At 35.6% G+C, this 15,474-nt stretch overlaps 1 protein-coding gene across 1 annotated transcript in view; it reads right to left on the minus strand.

The window, feature by feature from the left end:
• Positions 1-722: 722 nt before the first annotated feature.
• LOC126969876 (sister chromatid cohesion protein PDS5 homolog B-B) overlaps positions 723-15,474 on the minus strand; it is a 56,314-nt gene continuing 41,562 nt past the window's right edge. Inside the window, exons 16-19 of the mRNA XM_050815460.1 lie at positions 15,123-15,266; positions 14,729-14,893; positions 13,552-13,650; positions 723-4,548 (exon numbers count right to left, since the gene is read on the minus strand). Of these exons, the coding sequence (XP_050671417.1) occupies positions 4,447-4,548; positions 13,552-13,650; positions 14,729-14,893; positions 15,123-15,266 (510 nt within the window). The 3' untranslated portion in view covers positions 723-4,446. The remainder of the gene's footprint in view (positions 4,549-13,551; positions 13,651-14,728; positions 14,894-15,122; positions 15,267-15,474) is intronic.

Raw genomic sequence — 15,474 nt, forward strand, 5'->3', positions numbered from 1 at the left:
CAACTCTCGCTAAGATGCCCAAGTATTCTTTGACCCAATCATGCTAACCGACAAGGTATTATTTTATTTAATAATAGTTATACGGCGACCACGTACCTCCATATTATCAATTGGTAAATATTTACAAGAACTTCAAAAGCTTTTACGAAAAAATTATTATAATTGAATTTGACACATGGCAACTTTGCTCGTAATCTGCCGCAGTCACAGATTGGGGCCTGATAAATTTAGACCAGTTCAACCTAAAAAGGACACAGGTTTGTGTCCCCTTTGTTGGATCTCCTAGATTGTAAATCTTTTAAAAACACTCCCCGTTCAGTCACAGCATGAATTGACATACTTGATATAAATATATTGTTCCGTGGTCATCTGGAAGGAACATCTAAGTTCAGTAATTAATGAAATCTACAAATTTGGCCAAACATGGAGTACTTTTCTCACCTCTAGACGAGGACTCCCTCCCACCAATCAAGCTCAATCTATATGATATCATAAGCAACCAATCGTAGAGCGAGAAGGCGATGACGCAATTGTGATCCTCATTGGCCGGCTCGAGCACCGGTTAACAGCCAATCACAGAGCTTATAGGTTACGCAATACTTTCCTCCCATTGGTCATCACGGATCACGCAGCATAGGACACTACATCGACCACTGCGATATAACTTGTCATCGTTCGATTGATAAGTGAGTTTATTGAATATGAAAATAATAAAATCACACTTAAACAGAAACTTATTTTATTACAAGCTTAAAATAAATGAAATATTGAAAACTATTCAATACATCCTGCAATCAGATTAACTCAATTAAGATTTGAGTGTTTAAAAAAAATTGTAGTTAGACAAGAATAAATAAACAAATGAAAATTATACTTAGTAAATAGCCGAGTAATTTTCACTTTTATATGCATCTGTCAGTCATTGGGTTAAGATCTATTTTCTCACACGAATAATCACACTATAGCTGGATTAATTTCGCTTATCTTATACAAGATGTATACAAATGGAAATAATTAAAACATCACAAAATTTTTCAAAAAAAAAAAAACAAAAAGCATATGCAAAACACATTTGTTTTTGCAAAAAAAAAATTCATACCACAATTCTTAATTTATAATGTTTATTAACAAAATATGAAAAAATGACGCATTTATAATTATAATAAAATAACTTAAAAAACTAGAATGGTTTGGAACACTCTTGGCACAGCACTAATTATAGGATAAATTAGGGAGTTCCTTGCGAGGCCTGTAACCGGTTTTACTTAATTTAACGGTTAATATCGGTTTGTATCTATTTTTTCGTTCGGAGTGTTAACTTTAAGGGAGATTTTTCATATTCCTTATAACCAGTTAATTCCGCAAAAATGGACGAGCGTAATACCTACCAAAAAATAGGTATGTTACACTCGTGCGCTTAACAATATTAGGTAAATATCACTAAACTTCGAATTGTAAGACATATCAAAATTTATAAACATGACGGCACTCGAACGGTTGGCTCGGTGGTAAGAGCGCTCGCACGGAACGCGAGAGGTCACGGGTTCGAGTCCCTCACCGTTCATAAATTTTGTTTTCAAATTTAATTAATTGTGTAATTAATCCCATAAGTGAGGGTTATCACTTTAAAAAATAACAAATTGCTTGAAATTGAGTCAAATATCTCGGTGATGTAAAAAACGGTCTAAGCCGATTCATGGAACAAAACCTTTATAGTGAACTTTAATGAACAAACACCGTTATAATTGTAGTAAATGTAAAACTAAATGGAATTAAAAGTTCTCTATGTAGTGAGGTGTTAAGCGGTTAGAATATTTTTCTGTTTCCCAGCCTTGCTTTCTCGATATTTTGACGCTCTAACAAACGCTACATTCCCGTCGCTCCGAAGTAACGGATGTCATGAGCGGGTACTTGTAATTTTAGCAAATATCTATCTACCCTTATTTTCTATCGTCTATTTGCGGTTGCAGCCTACTTGAGATAAAAATCGTAAGTATCGTTGACTTTTCTGTCCCGATGAACTTATCGACGGTAACTCAACTTATCCGTACACGCTGTCTGTCAATGGGACGACTTCTATCCCTGGTAAGCTTATAGCTTAAGTTTGTATGGAAATTGCAACAGTGAACTGGCGATAAGAATGACTTTTCGGCTATATTGGGACAGTTTCAGATTATTGACAGCTAATTACTGACAGTAGAAGTTAGTAATTTATCTCTATCTGTAGATAGTATATTGGGAATGGCCGTATAGCGTCTACCTTGACTATTGTCACAGCTTTAGACGTCATGAGGCGGAAGTTGATAGAAATATGCAAATTTAAATATAATATAATTTAAATTCACAGCAAATATTAAATGACAAAAGAGTAACTCAAAGTATTTAAAAAATATTACTAAAAACAGCCAACAGGTCACTTAAAACCTGCCATTTTAACGTGCTTGGTGCGCATGAACTATGACGTCATAGAACATAACAAAATACAAACAGATGATTGGTTGTAAATTGACATTTATCGCCATTACTTTACTTGAAAGTCGCTTTGACCAATAGGGTCGCTTTTAAATATGTATTCGAATCACCCAGAAACGATTGCACTCTTAAAAATTGTTTTATTGCTCAAAATAAAAATATCATTCAAAATATTGATGCAGGCTTAGATAATTTATACGTTTTGATAGTCTCTTGCTGTTAAATAACCGATAAAAACAGGCCAAGTTTAATACTTTAGTGTGCGTGCATTGCGCAGAATAGAGGTTAGTTCTAAACTCTTTTTTTCGACGTTTTCACAGCTGTCATAGTCTATCTAGACGTATAAATGATATATAATGATGTCAGTATAAAAATTGTTTGCCTCTTATTCAAATCAAACGCCATACAATATATTCCAGATTATCTAAACCAATTGTAGCGACAATAATTATGAAGGTAGTTAGACTGTACATATCTACCGATAATAAGTTCTCGCTGACAACATTTTTTTTACTTATTTATACTATCATTTACAGAAAGAATCTTGAGCTAACAGCCCCACAAAACTGTTTGGACAGTTTGTCTGCAGGATCCAGTTTACTTACATACTTGCTTCTTGTATATAGCGAAAGATCGGGAAACTCAAAACACACGAATTATATATAGCCCGGTATAAGTGCTTACAATAAAACAGTTCTCAAAAAGCAGATATCTATATTGACGTACTATAAAGAACTTTACTCCCAATCGCCTGTTAAAAGGTCGTCAAATCTGTCCGGGCCGCGTTGTATATACGTATACATTAATTACTTATACAGATAACATTAAAACATTCTTGCAAAATAACACCTTATTTCGTAGCAGTAATGTTCAAAGTCTATTGCATACGCTCATTAGAATTAGTAACACTATAGTAGTAGTATAGTAGTAGTATCACGCGCGAAACAGACGCGAACACGACGCAAGTACATGTTATTTTAGCAATTGAATTGAAATTATTTATCAAAATAATTATATTGTTAATTTAAAACATTTTTATGTTTTCATATGCTGCTATTTGAAAAGTTCTTCACAAATACTTTGTCATTGCGTGGCGTTGTATTCAAAGCGCGGTCGTAACACAACTGAACGAAAACTCTGCCTGATAGACGCGTAGTCAGAGTTTTGCTTCAGACAATTTTTAGTGTGATTGTGAGTTTAGTTGTTTATTGTACGTCTTTTCTCCAAATTGTACTCAGGCGGTGACTATTTGGATAGTATGTAACTTCAGTCTTTTTTAAGTGTAAGTCAGTAACAAAGGTTTGGCTGTCACATATTCGCCATATAGGTACTGTTATACACTTGTATGCATAAATTTGTTTCCTTAAAAACCACAAAGCTGAATTTTAGATACAAATATTTGACATAAAACAACTAAGACCCACAGATACTCTGCAGCATACAATATATTGTATAATTAAATAAGATTAAATTGAATTATCATAATTTCAATCGCAACGAATGGTCCAGTTTAACAGTTATTATATTTTGATCTGTCAGTGGTTAAACCACGTCTGCATGTAAATTATATAACTATAATTTTATGACAAATGACTAAAGTCAATAATTTTAAATAAAAGAAATTCAAGGCTACTATAGTGGTAGCAACTTAATAGAGATAGTATTGGAAACATTGAAACAAAAATACACTACTGCGACACGAAATAACATGCAAAATGACACTTAAGTATACTTATTGTTAAAAAATTTTTTACATGTTTACCAATTTATTCCCTTGAAATACAGTTGACATTTCGATCCTCACTCCAGTCCGAAAATTAAAAACGAAACTTATTAAAGAAAAACTGTATTCACTGGCGTTCGTACGTTCACAAGAGCCTATTGACCGCCACTCACACTGTACGCGTCCATGGAGGACGTAGACGTACACAAGGGGCGTGGCCACAGCGCAGCGGGGATGCGACGGTGTGACGACTAGTCACTGGTGTTGCGTTTGGCTTGCGGCTCTTCTAAATCGGTCTCAGGTGGTTGTTCTAGTCCGGGCACTATGATCTGTGTTTCTGACGCTTCCGCTGGCTGTGGACAATTATTTAACTTGTAATACTTATTAACTATAGGGAACCATTAGATGTTTACCAGTAGGAGGCTCCTTTGCACAGGATGCCGGCTAGATTATAGGTACCACAGCGGCGCCTATTTCTGCCGTGAAGCAGTAATGTCTACGCTATTATTATGTTTCGGTCAGAAGGGCGCCGTAACTAGCGAAATTACTGGGCAAACAAGATTTAACATCTTATTTCTCAAGGAGACGAGCGCAAGTGTAGTGCCGCCCAGTTTTAGGAGAGCGGATATCAAATACCATAAGCTGAACGTACTGCTCGTCTCATTCCTTGTCATAAAACTTTGACTTTGACTTATGTTGAAAGTATGATTTAATAAGTCTTATCAACCGGTTAGTTCTGCGAGAGGAGCGTACTGACCTGAGAAATAGTTAAACGTACGCTCGTATTTAACATTACAATGTCAAATCATTCAGCGATGGAAATACGTGGAAAAAACCGTTCCTAACCAATTTATTCAAAGATACCTTTGTTTTGAACTTAAATAATCAATAACCGTACAATATAGTAGAGAAGTAGATAAAACGGAATGTTATACTAATATGTTTTCTATGTACTTAAGCATTAACCGGTTCAAATTTTTTTTTTCGGTTTCTTGGTTGTGAGGGATAATAAGGGCTTTCTTATGTATTATTCTATTTTAGTTTTAAGAAACCGCCCAAGTTGTCACACAAAAGTGTCGTTTCCGGCAATATTTTCTAAAATTATACCTAGGTAACACTGAAAATGTTTAGAAAATGAAAAACGGCTTAATGTAGAAAGTAGTCAATACTTTTATTGTTTTTGGAAGTAATCTCCGTTCCTCTCGACACATCGTCGCTTTCGATGGAACAACTAAGAAAAGCAGTGGGCCCATTCTTCCTTAGGGGTCTCTTCTATGGCATTTTCGTACGCTTGAAGATGCGGTATCGTCAGGGCTCGTAAAGCGAATACCTCGAATTTTTTCTTCAGTTCTTGGGAATAAATAAAAGTCGCAGGGCGCCAAGTCAGGACTGTATGCCGGATGACTCATTATCTCAACACCTGCCATAGGCAAATATTCAACAGTCTGTTTTGCGGATTGCGCTGAAGCATTGTCGTCGTGAAGAAGGATCCTGCTTCGAGGGCGCTGCTGTCGAATTTTTCCAAGACAACAGGCAAACAACGATTGACAAACCAGTCTGCAGTAACTGTCCTTCCATCTTCTAGCACAACTGTCGCGAAATGACCTTTCCGACCAACGAATGAGGCAATCATCTTTTTTCCTTGACTTCCTTTCTTTACCTTAGTTGGCCGATCCTCGAAAGGAAACACCCACTGAGCTGATTGTCTTTTGGTTTCGGGTTCGTAGCAATATATCCAGCTTTCATCACCTGTGACGATGTCAAATTTGAGTCACCGCCATTGAACTTATCTAGCATTTGGTGACACCAGTCCGTTCGAAGGTGTTTGTGGTCCTCGGTTAAAGTATGGGGAATCCATCTGGTACAAAGTTTCCTGACGCCTAAATGTACGTGTAATATTTTTTGAACCTGACTCATACCAATGCCTAGGATTGCCCGTATCTGCTGATAGGTCACTCTCTTATCTTCTTCTATCATACATCGCACAGCACTGATGTTATCTTCAGTAGTCGCTGTTAAAGGACGTCCCTCACGCGGATCATCATTGAGATTGCTACGTCCACGCTTAAACTCGTTAAACCAAATGTTAATGGAAGTAGTGGCACGAGATGGGGCCTATCATAGCTTTGTTGTTGTGTAAGCCCACAACAAAAGTCATAATAAATCATTGACCCAAAATTTTCTCGCGTTAGGTTCATTTTCACGTGTAACAAGGAGTTTTAGATTTGCCGCCAATTCACAAAGACAAATGAATGCAATAAACTACATTAGGTTTTCATGTAATGTTTCTAACTGTCCAGTTCTTAACATTTTCAGTGTTACCCACGTACCAATAGTAGGTTGGTCAATTAGTTAGGTTGTTTAGAGTGCCAATTTCAACCAAACTACAGCACTAGTACAAAAAACTAAAAACTTTGTATCCGTAAGCTTAACCATTCCAACAATAATAATTAATAAGAGCCAATTGCTAAAAAGCACATACATGCATTTCATACAAAAATACGTTAATGTGTTTCATAACGTGGACACAGAACTTTAGTGTTCATAATGAAAGATACAAAACACCAGTGTGTTACTGCAATGCTTTCATGAGACCCGGTAGGTTGATAACGAATCTTGTGACAGGCGTAAAACTTGCGATCATTGCTGTCAAATTCAACCACAGACAAAGACCATACTTATGGAACGTACCAAAAAGTTATAAAGTTAAAAAGTATATAGTCCTAATGCGAGTTGCGCTAGTATCTATAGGAAAAGAGCATTCTGCGAAAGGCCAGCCTAGCGAAACTGTCTAAGGGTATGTTCCGATATGCACTGTAAAGTGTGACGTCAATTTAGCATACTGTGAAGCTGTTCCTGTATAGCCAGTTATACTGGTTACTGTTTAAAACGGAACGCATCCCGTATACTGTCAGTCGCATTTTTTGACGCGGCATTCAAATGAGTGCATTAAAATTTTCTAGATTATTAAAAAAAACTGTTGTTGGAGTACTGTCAAACTAAAAATATTAGGCGTAAAAGTTAGGCACTGGAGTGGTTTTGACTGATCACGTGATCAAAGTACTGCGAGTAATTTACCTCGAAAACGCCAGTGCTCACAGTAGAATATGGCTTCGATTTATGACGTCATATATTTCCCTAGGGTAGTGCCGCAGTATACTGGCAGTCCATAACGGAACGATTTTTTCTACAGTGATAGCACTGTGCAGTGCTCGCAGTGCACATCGGAACATACCCTAAGAAAAAAGCGATTGTATGCAATTGTATGAAACGTGGAGTCTTTTGTAGATTGACAAATGACGACAAATCTTGTAAAAAACGGAGATAGCCGAAATCCACTACGTTTTAAGCAACTGTTCGCTTTCAAACTTAAAGGGATTATATTTCGTCGATTACTTTTTCAAACTTATGTCAAAACTCACTGCACGTTTCATCCTAACTTTATTTCAATTTTTACTTAGGCAGTTCCGCCTCTTATTCATCATCATTATCATGACCTGGAAGACGTTTTCCAAGACGATCGGTCCAACGACCGGCGATCTTGACCAGATCGTCGGTCGATCTTATGGGGGGCCTACGGACACTGCGTCTTCCGGTACGTGGTCGCCATTCCAGGACATCACTGCCCCAGCGGCTATCTCTCCGTAGAACTATGTGCCCTGCCCACTGACACTTCAGTATCGCAATCATTCGAGCTATGTCGGTGACTTTGGTTCTCCTACGGATCTCCTCATTTCTGATTCGATCTCGCAGGGAAACTCCGAGCATAGCCCTCTCCACTGCCCTCTGAGCAACCATGAGCTTTCTCATAAGGCCCATAGTTAGCGACCACGTCTGCGTACCGTAAGTCATCACTGGCAACACACATTGGTGAAAACCTTCGTCTTCAGACACTGTGGTATTTGGAGCGCGAAGATTATACGTCTCTTATTCGGTACGTATCATTTACATCCTCTTTGCGACAGGCGAGCAATAGACGTGCGATCGGCTTGCGTAATAGGAATTCTATTGACATATTGCGACCGATCGTGTGTGGTTGCTGCCACACTGCTACTGCTATCGCTAGGTACTGCTAAGTTTTACATAATCAGCCCGCCGAACAAATTTTGTACCTCAAACGAAATTAAATGTTTGTATACGGAGCATTTTTAATTTAATTCGGTTATACAGTTTTTTTTAAACCAACATTTAATAACGAAGTCTGTATTTTTCTCGCAAGTGTGATGGAGAGCGTCGTCTAAATGCAATCCTTTTGTGTAATTTTCAAATTGAATTACTTCCCATATTTAACTCTTATTAACCATACTATGAAAGAGTGTAAATAATACTGTTTTTTTTAAATTAATTTATAATTTAAATCAAACATTTTCAATAATTTCCTGCCTACTAAAATTGTTCTTTCGAAAATTCAATGATGCTATTTTAGTATAATTAAAAAAAAAATTGAAGCAGGCGTTATTTTTTGGAAATCCATAATTATCCAGATTTTCTTGAGTTTTCTTGACTGTTAATTCCGCCAATATTCGTCTATTCGAGACTGAGTTTCGTGCCAGAGTTTGGCGAGTCAACATCTCCTGAGGATGCGCCGTGTAGAGGCGAAACACGTGTCGAATTGTTTGAAGAAGAATATTGGCGGAATTAACACACAAGAAAACTCAAAACATTAGTGGAGTAGTATAATTTGGTCAACCAAGGCTGTGGTTCTTTAACAGCATTTAATTTAGGTTTATATATTATATTCAAATACTTAATCTCCATTATTCAAGCAGGATTGGTAAGAGTACTACACAGCAAGTATTTGGCAAATATTTAAAAACAATAAATGCCTAGAGAATACAAAATCGCAGCAAATTAAAAAGAAAAATCTAATGTACCAATCATTAGATGCAAATCGTCACAAGCAAATATAGATCCAAGCATTTATAGAAAAACCAATGTAAAAAAACTCTATTGCCAAACAGATTAGATTTACCTTCACATCAATAAATCCGGAAAGACCAATGATAAGCTTGTAACAATAATGATGGTATGTTACAGACAAACTGGCTTGGTTGAAGCAACTAGTTGCAAATAGCTCTAATTTAGAAGAATTTTATTGATTTTACACTTTTTTTTCTATCAGGCATTTGTCTAAATTAGGGCTTCCAATCTCGCTGGCTGTATTAAATCTCGGCATTTGCGGGACTACGAATTTTCAATCCCGCGGGATCTAGGTATTTGCGGGATCCCGCATAATGAAAATATGCACATTTTAAAACAATGAATTTATCAACTCCACAGTTACTTACGTACATATTACTATTAAAATGAGATCAATCAAATTATAGTGTTTTTTGACAAAAAAAAAACAATAACAAATTCTGAATAATAAGCAAAACAAAACAAATCGTTTTCAAAAAATACACAACGCAAAATTACAAAATCAACCAAAAAAAACACATTTTAAACTGATAAATTATTAGTTAATGATTAAGTTTTTCAGTTTTTAATATTAACTGAAAATGTTTGCGAAGGAAATACAACATTTCCAAACTGTCGTCTGCCAAACTACAGCACATTTTACTCTATCGCCTGGCCAGAAAATGCCCTTTCTGCTTCCACACTTGTGGTCGATATTCCTTTTAAGGTTCAACGAACCTTTCATTCACGTACACACGCTTAAAATTTTTATTCTATTCTAAAATGATGTATCAATAAACATCACGAAAATACGAAACAGTTAATAATTTGAGTTATTAAGAATAAAAATTCACGCAGATTATCCTATTTTGCATCGCATGCAAGCTTTTTTTCAATATCGAGATCTCGGTATTGCGGGATTGGAAGCCCTAGTCTAAATTGATATAGATAGCATTGTTTGAACAATTCTTTTCATTTCACACTTATATTTCTACTTTGTTTTATTTAAATTAAAAATGATAGCTTAGTCACGGACTAGTAAAAAAAATAAGGACTCCGTGTCACCTTACATAATAATGTAGCACCAAAACAAGCCGTGTAACGTGTAAATACATAGCCCCACGCACACACTTACACTACTACAGGCCGATAGGCGGCCATTATGAGAATTATTGTCATCGTCTGTGACAGTGATCTGTTTGAGTCTCAATAAAATATTTTAAAAGTGCCGTCGTGCGTTGTGAAAAAGTGTAAAAACGATACTATATAAGTATTTGTGGCCATATATGATTATTTAAGGGAGAAAAAATTGTGTAACTAGTATCCCCCGTAACCGCACACACACTAGCATAATGGTGCTTCATTTGCTAATATCACGGCGCGGAGTCCTTCTTTTTTTAATCGTCCGTGAGCTTTGTTATAATTTTAAAGATGTACACACATTTCGGACAATTGTTTAAAATGAGATAAAGAGATTTAATTGAACAAGTTTATTGATTTCACAGTTATTTTTCTATCATACAATCGTTGTAATATGACGACCTGTATAACCGAGTGATTAGCGATCCTACCTACTAAGCTATAGGTCCCGGGTTCGAATCCCGGTAGGTGCAAGCATAAATATGATGAATATGGATGTTTGTTTCCGAGTCATGTATGTTTATATGTATTTATGTATGTTTAAGTAAGTATATTGTATTAAATATATCGTTGTCTTGCAACCCATAACACAGGCTATATATGCCTAATTTGGGGCAAGATAATTAGTGTAAAGTGTGTCAATATCAATATGAATTAAAAAAAAGTTTATGAATTTTAAACTTAGTTTTATGAATTTAATTAATTTCACACAATTTTTTCTATCAGACAATTGTTTAAATAGACATTGATAGCATTGTTGGAGGTTCTCACGGATTTTTTTGAATTGAGATACAAAGCAATTATAAATATAAGATGCGTGGAGGAGTGGTGAGCCAATCCCCCAAGGATTGAAGAATTTTATTAATGTCACACTGATTTTTTTTAACCGACAATTATTGTTTAAAATAAAATGATAGCAAAATTTAAACAATTTCATTTTTTTTAAATGAAAATAAGGGACTAGACGAGGAGGACGTTCAGCTGATGGTAATTGATACGCCCTGCCCATTACAATGCAGTGCCGCTCAGGATTATTGAAAAACCCCAAAAAAATCTGAGCGGCACTACAACTGCGCTCGTCACTCAGAGACATAAGATGTTAGACTTAAATGAGACTTCATTTGCCCAGTAAATTCACTAGCTACGGTGCCCTTCAGACCGAAACACAGTAATGCTTACACGTTACTGCTTCACGGCAGAAATAGGCGCCGTTGTGGTACCCATAATCTAGCCGGCATCCTGTGCAAAGGAGCCTCCCACTGGTTCCACTTCATTAATTTCACACTGATTTTTCTATGAGACATTTGATTGAACTGTGATGAAATGAATCTTACATTATTAAGATTCATTTCATCACAGTTAAGCCTTCTGAACTGCCCACGCTCATGCCAAAATTCGAAAAACGCAAAATGCGCCCGGCCCCCGCACCACAAGTATTTCATTGTTAACAAACAAAAACAACTTTTTGCTATTAGTAACTGCATATTATAGTTACTACAATCATTGCAATGCAACTATAATCATTCTTTCAAGATTAAATATTTAATTCTTAATAAAAACTGTCTATTTTATTCATGGCTGGAGTTATTGTTTACTCCTTTATTCCGAGGAAAAATTCGGACGGTGATCCAGTATCAGTTAAGAACATTAATTTTATTCTCGTTTATCGACATTATTTAGACATCCCTATTAGATTTTTGATTGGTAATGATATAAGAAATAATCCGATAGTGTAATCACTGCACTGGAACATCTCAATAAATGAAATTCTATATTTTACAGATTTTTGTGTTACATTAGTAACACCGAAATTGAACCAGTCAAATTCAAATTTAAATTTAAATATTTTTATTCAAAATAGGATGTGACATGGCTTATTGAAAGTCAAAAAACTACCATCCATTCCAAAATGAATGAATGAAATGAAAAATTATGAATGCCTCAGACCTGAGAAGAATGGACGCAAGCTGTTGCTTGCGTCCATTCTTCTAACTCAGCGGGCTTTTTTTTTCATCGAATAAATATGTTTATAAAGTAATATTGTACAATTAAACTTATTATTTAATAGCCTGACGGCGGTCACTCCATTCCCAATCTGTGGTATCATTAAGAAAGTTATTTATGTTATAGTAACCTTTACCACACAAACGTTTCTGTTTCAAACCAAGACAGTATTGTCGGTAACAAAATACGCGGGAGGTACATTGAATAGCTTAAAAAGGTGAGAAAGCTCACTAAAAGTATTAATTAATTTAATGTATATTACAGTAATGCTAATATTACATTGGAAGTCATTAAAAAACTACGAATGAAACTAATTGTGCTTTAGTTAATACCTACGAATGAACTATTCACAAACAGTCTCTGCGAAAGTAATATTCATTTAAGTGTATTTCTTACCATTTGTATATTCATACAAATATATAATTAATTTGGGACAAGTATTATGGATTCTGACTATACACTAAACCATACCACAAACATGCCATACCTTTCCTATGAACATAATATCATCAAATATAATAGGAAATATGCATTGTTTATCAGTTTTGCTTGATAAGATAGGTCCGTATTCGAGAATCATGTTGAATTTGACACTGTTTCAACCATAAACTTAGTATACTAACGTAATAGACGAACCCTGTGTGGGAGGGAGACAACTATCCTTACATAAAAACCTAGGTGTGAGAAAGAGACTGAATAGACGGAACTTGAAACCGTTTTAAAACAATTTAGTGTCCATTAGTCTCCTGTCAAATTGGACCGCATTTTAATTTTAGTGTTTTTATCGTACTTGTTCTGTGTTTTAACAGATATTAATTAAAAAATATAATGGTGTCGTGTTCTGTATTAGATTGTGTTGTTACATACAAACAACAATCCAACTAAATAAACATTTCACAGGTAAATACTAATTCTTCTATACTGCTTTCGTGGTGCTTATTTTCATAGAAAAACTTACTAAAATATTTTGTATAACATTTTATATACGCAGTAAATACACTATTTTCTAAAGATTATGATAAATTTTATAGATATTTGTCACAGGGATTGTCTAAAAGTAAAATACTACACACTTCGCTAACTTACACATCTGTAAATCTAGAATGAACATTTTAAATTTAGTCTCACCGTAATGAGGAGAGTGTTTGTCTATTACGATGGCATACTAAGTTTATGGTTTAAACTGATCTACGGCGGATGTATATATTTGATTCAATGTATCTGACAAAAAAAACTTGTCGAATAATGCAATGTAAATGAGCCGTAAATGTACGAGCGAATATACACCTTATAGTTTAGAACATAAGACCTACCTCACACTCGTTGGAGATTTCTATGTCCTTTTCGTTTGCGCGCTGACGTTTTCTTCCGCGCGGTATTGTCGTCTCTGTGTTGGGTCGCTTTGGTTGGAACTGAAAATACATTATTAGACTATTATATGTGACGTCACAATACTTGCGTCTGAGAACCGCACTCCTGCACCTCAATGGTCGTATCGAATATTTATTGAAATCGTAAGCTGTATTTTTCACGCTCATACTTTGAGTGAGATACTTTGAATGAATGAAAACTTTATTAATAACAAACACAAAACACACAGCATTCTGTGTGGTTCGTGTTTGTTACAACTAAATAAGACGTAAAAAGAAGAGGTAAAAAAAACATTGCGTGCGTACAAATATCAGAAGTGAAACCTGCATGGAGCATGAACCTCTAAACTGCATATGAATTCCTGGTACGTGTTGCTAGGATGACACATGATTTCAACCGCTATGAAAGACATTCCTACCACCACTAATATATATAATAATATGTTCTCCTGGTGTCTATGTAGTAATACGTCGCTCGTTTGGAGTCAAAATATATTAAGGTATACTCGCGCCATACTTAAGACAATCTCTTCTTTAACTATGATCGCCTGGTACCAAAACATTGTATTATGCTTCCTATCTCATTATCTCCCATGTTAAATATTATGAATTGATGTGACTGCTCTTTTTACTAACGCTTTTTCGTTTCATCGACTTTCAAATCACAACGATGATAAAGAAGTTTTCACTTCAATAGTATGCATATTTCTGTCTCATTCTTTGTCGGCTTCATCCTACACATTTTTGTATTTGTGTCTCTTACCTGTCGTTTTTTCCGTTGCATCCGTTTTGAAATCACAACGATTGTAAAGAAGTTTCACTTTAAAAACTTTGCAGCAAACAGATAACAAATCTTGACTGCACACACGTTTCAAAAGTCGTCTCAGTTTTTTTAACCCTACGATGTTTTGTCTATGGTCTTTTATAATTTAAAAAAGACTATTAAAAGAACAGCCCAAATAATGTATATTTATGTAATTAGACAATTTTATTTTGAAATGTTGTTTATTGTTTTATTGGCGGTACTTTTACGCAACATAAATAAAATACAGTCGAATTGAGAACTCATCCTTTTTTGAAGTCGGTTAAAAATGGCGCTCTGAGAGAGAAGACAGATTACCTGTAGCTCTGGCGGCAGGAACACTCTAGAGTTGGCGAAGAACTCTGGCTGCGGCGCGAAGTACATAGTGGGGATGCGGACATCGGTGGGGAACTCGCGAAGCTCGAACGTGGTTGAGCGAGCCCAGATCACCGACATGGCAAGATCGCATGTCGCCCACAGTTTCTGTGATATAAAATGACGTTTTAACAATACATACAGACAATTTTTTACGAAAAAAAAACAACCTGTAGCCTGCTTAATATCAAATAATTCTGGTAAAATGTGATTTGTTTACAGAATCTGTATTGTTTTTTTAATTTTTGACATGAAATTGGTTCTTGCGACCGGAGAATGTGATGGCCAATAGAACGAGCTGTTCGACACAAATTTATACAAAATAAAACAAACTCACATAATTGACGGCATCGTCATTCTCATTGAGCGCGTCCTTGTGGAGTTTCATCTCCTCTATGAGACTCTTGTAGAAGCCGTAGCAGTAGAAGTCGTTCCGAGTGATCAGTGGCTCCAAGATGAACCAGAGGCATTGTTTCACCATCTGCAACACGAGATATACTTCAATAACTCCATGATATGAGGTTATTTACATTAATAGTTATTTATATTTTTACATACATATACATATAATCATATAGATAAAAATTTCATGTCACTGCTAAACTACTGAGCCGACTTGAATCAAATTTTGAACATTATGTGCAGTCTGATCCAACTTGAGAGATAGGATAAGTTTTTTATTTCTATTC

This window comes from Leptidea sinapis, chromosome 19 (genome assembly GCF_905404315.1).
Source record: "Leptidea sinapis chromosome 19, ilLepSina1.1, whole genome shotgun sequence".
NCBI lineage: Eukaryota > Metazoa > Arthropoda > Insecta > Lepidoptera > Pieridae > Leptidea > Leptidea sinapis.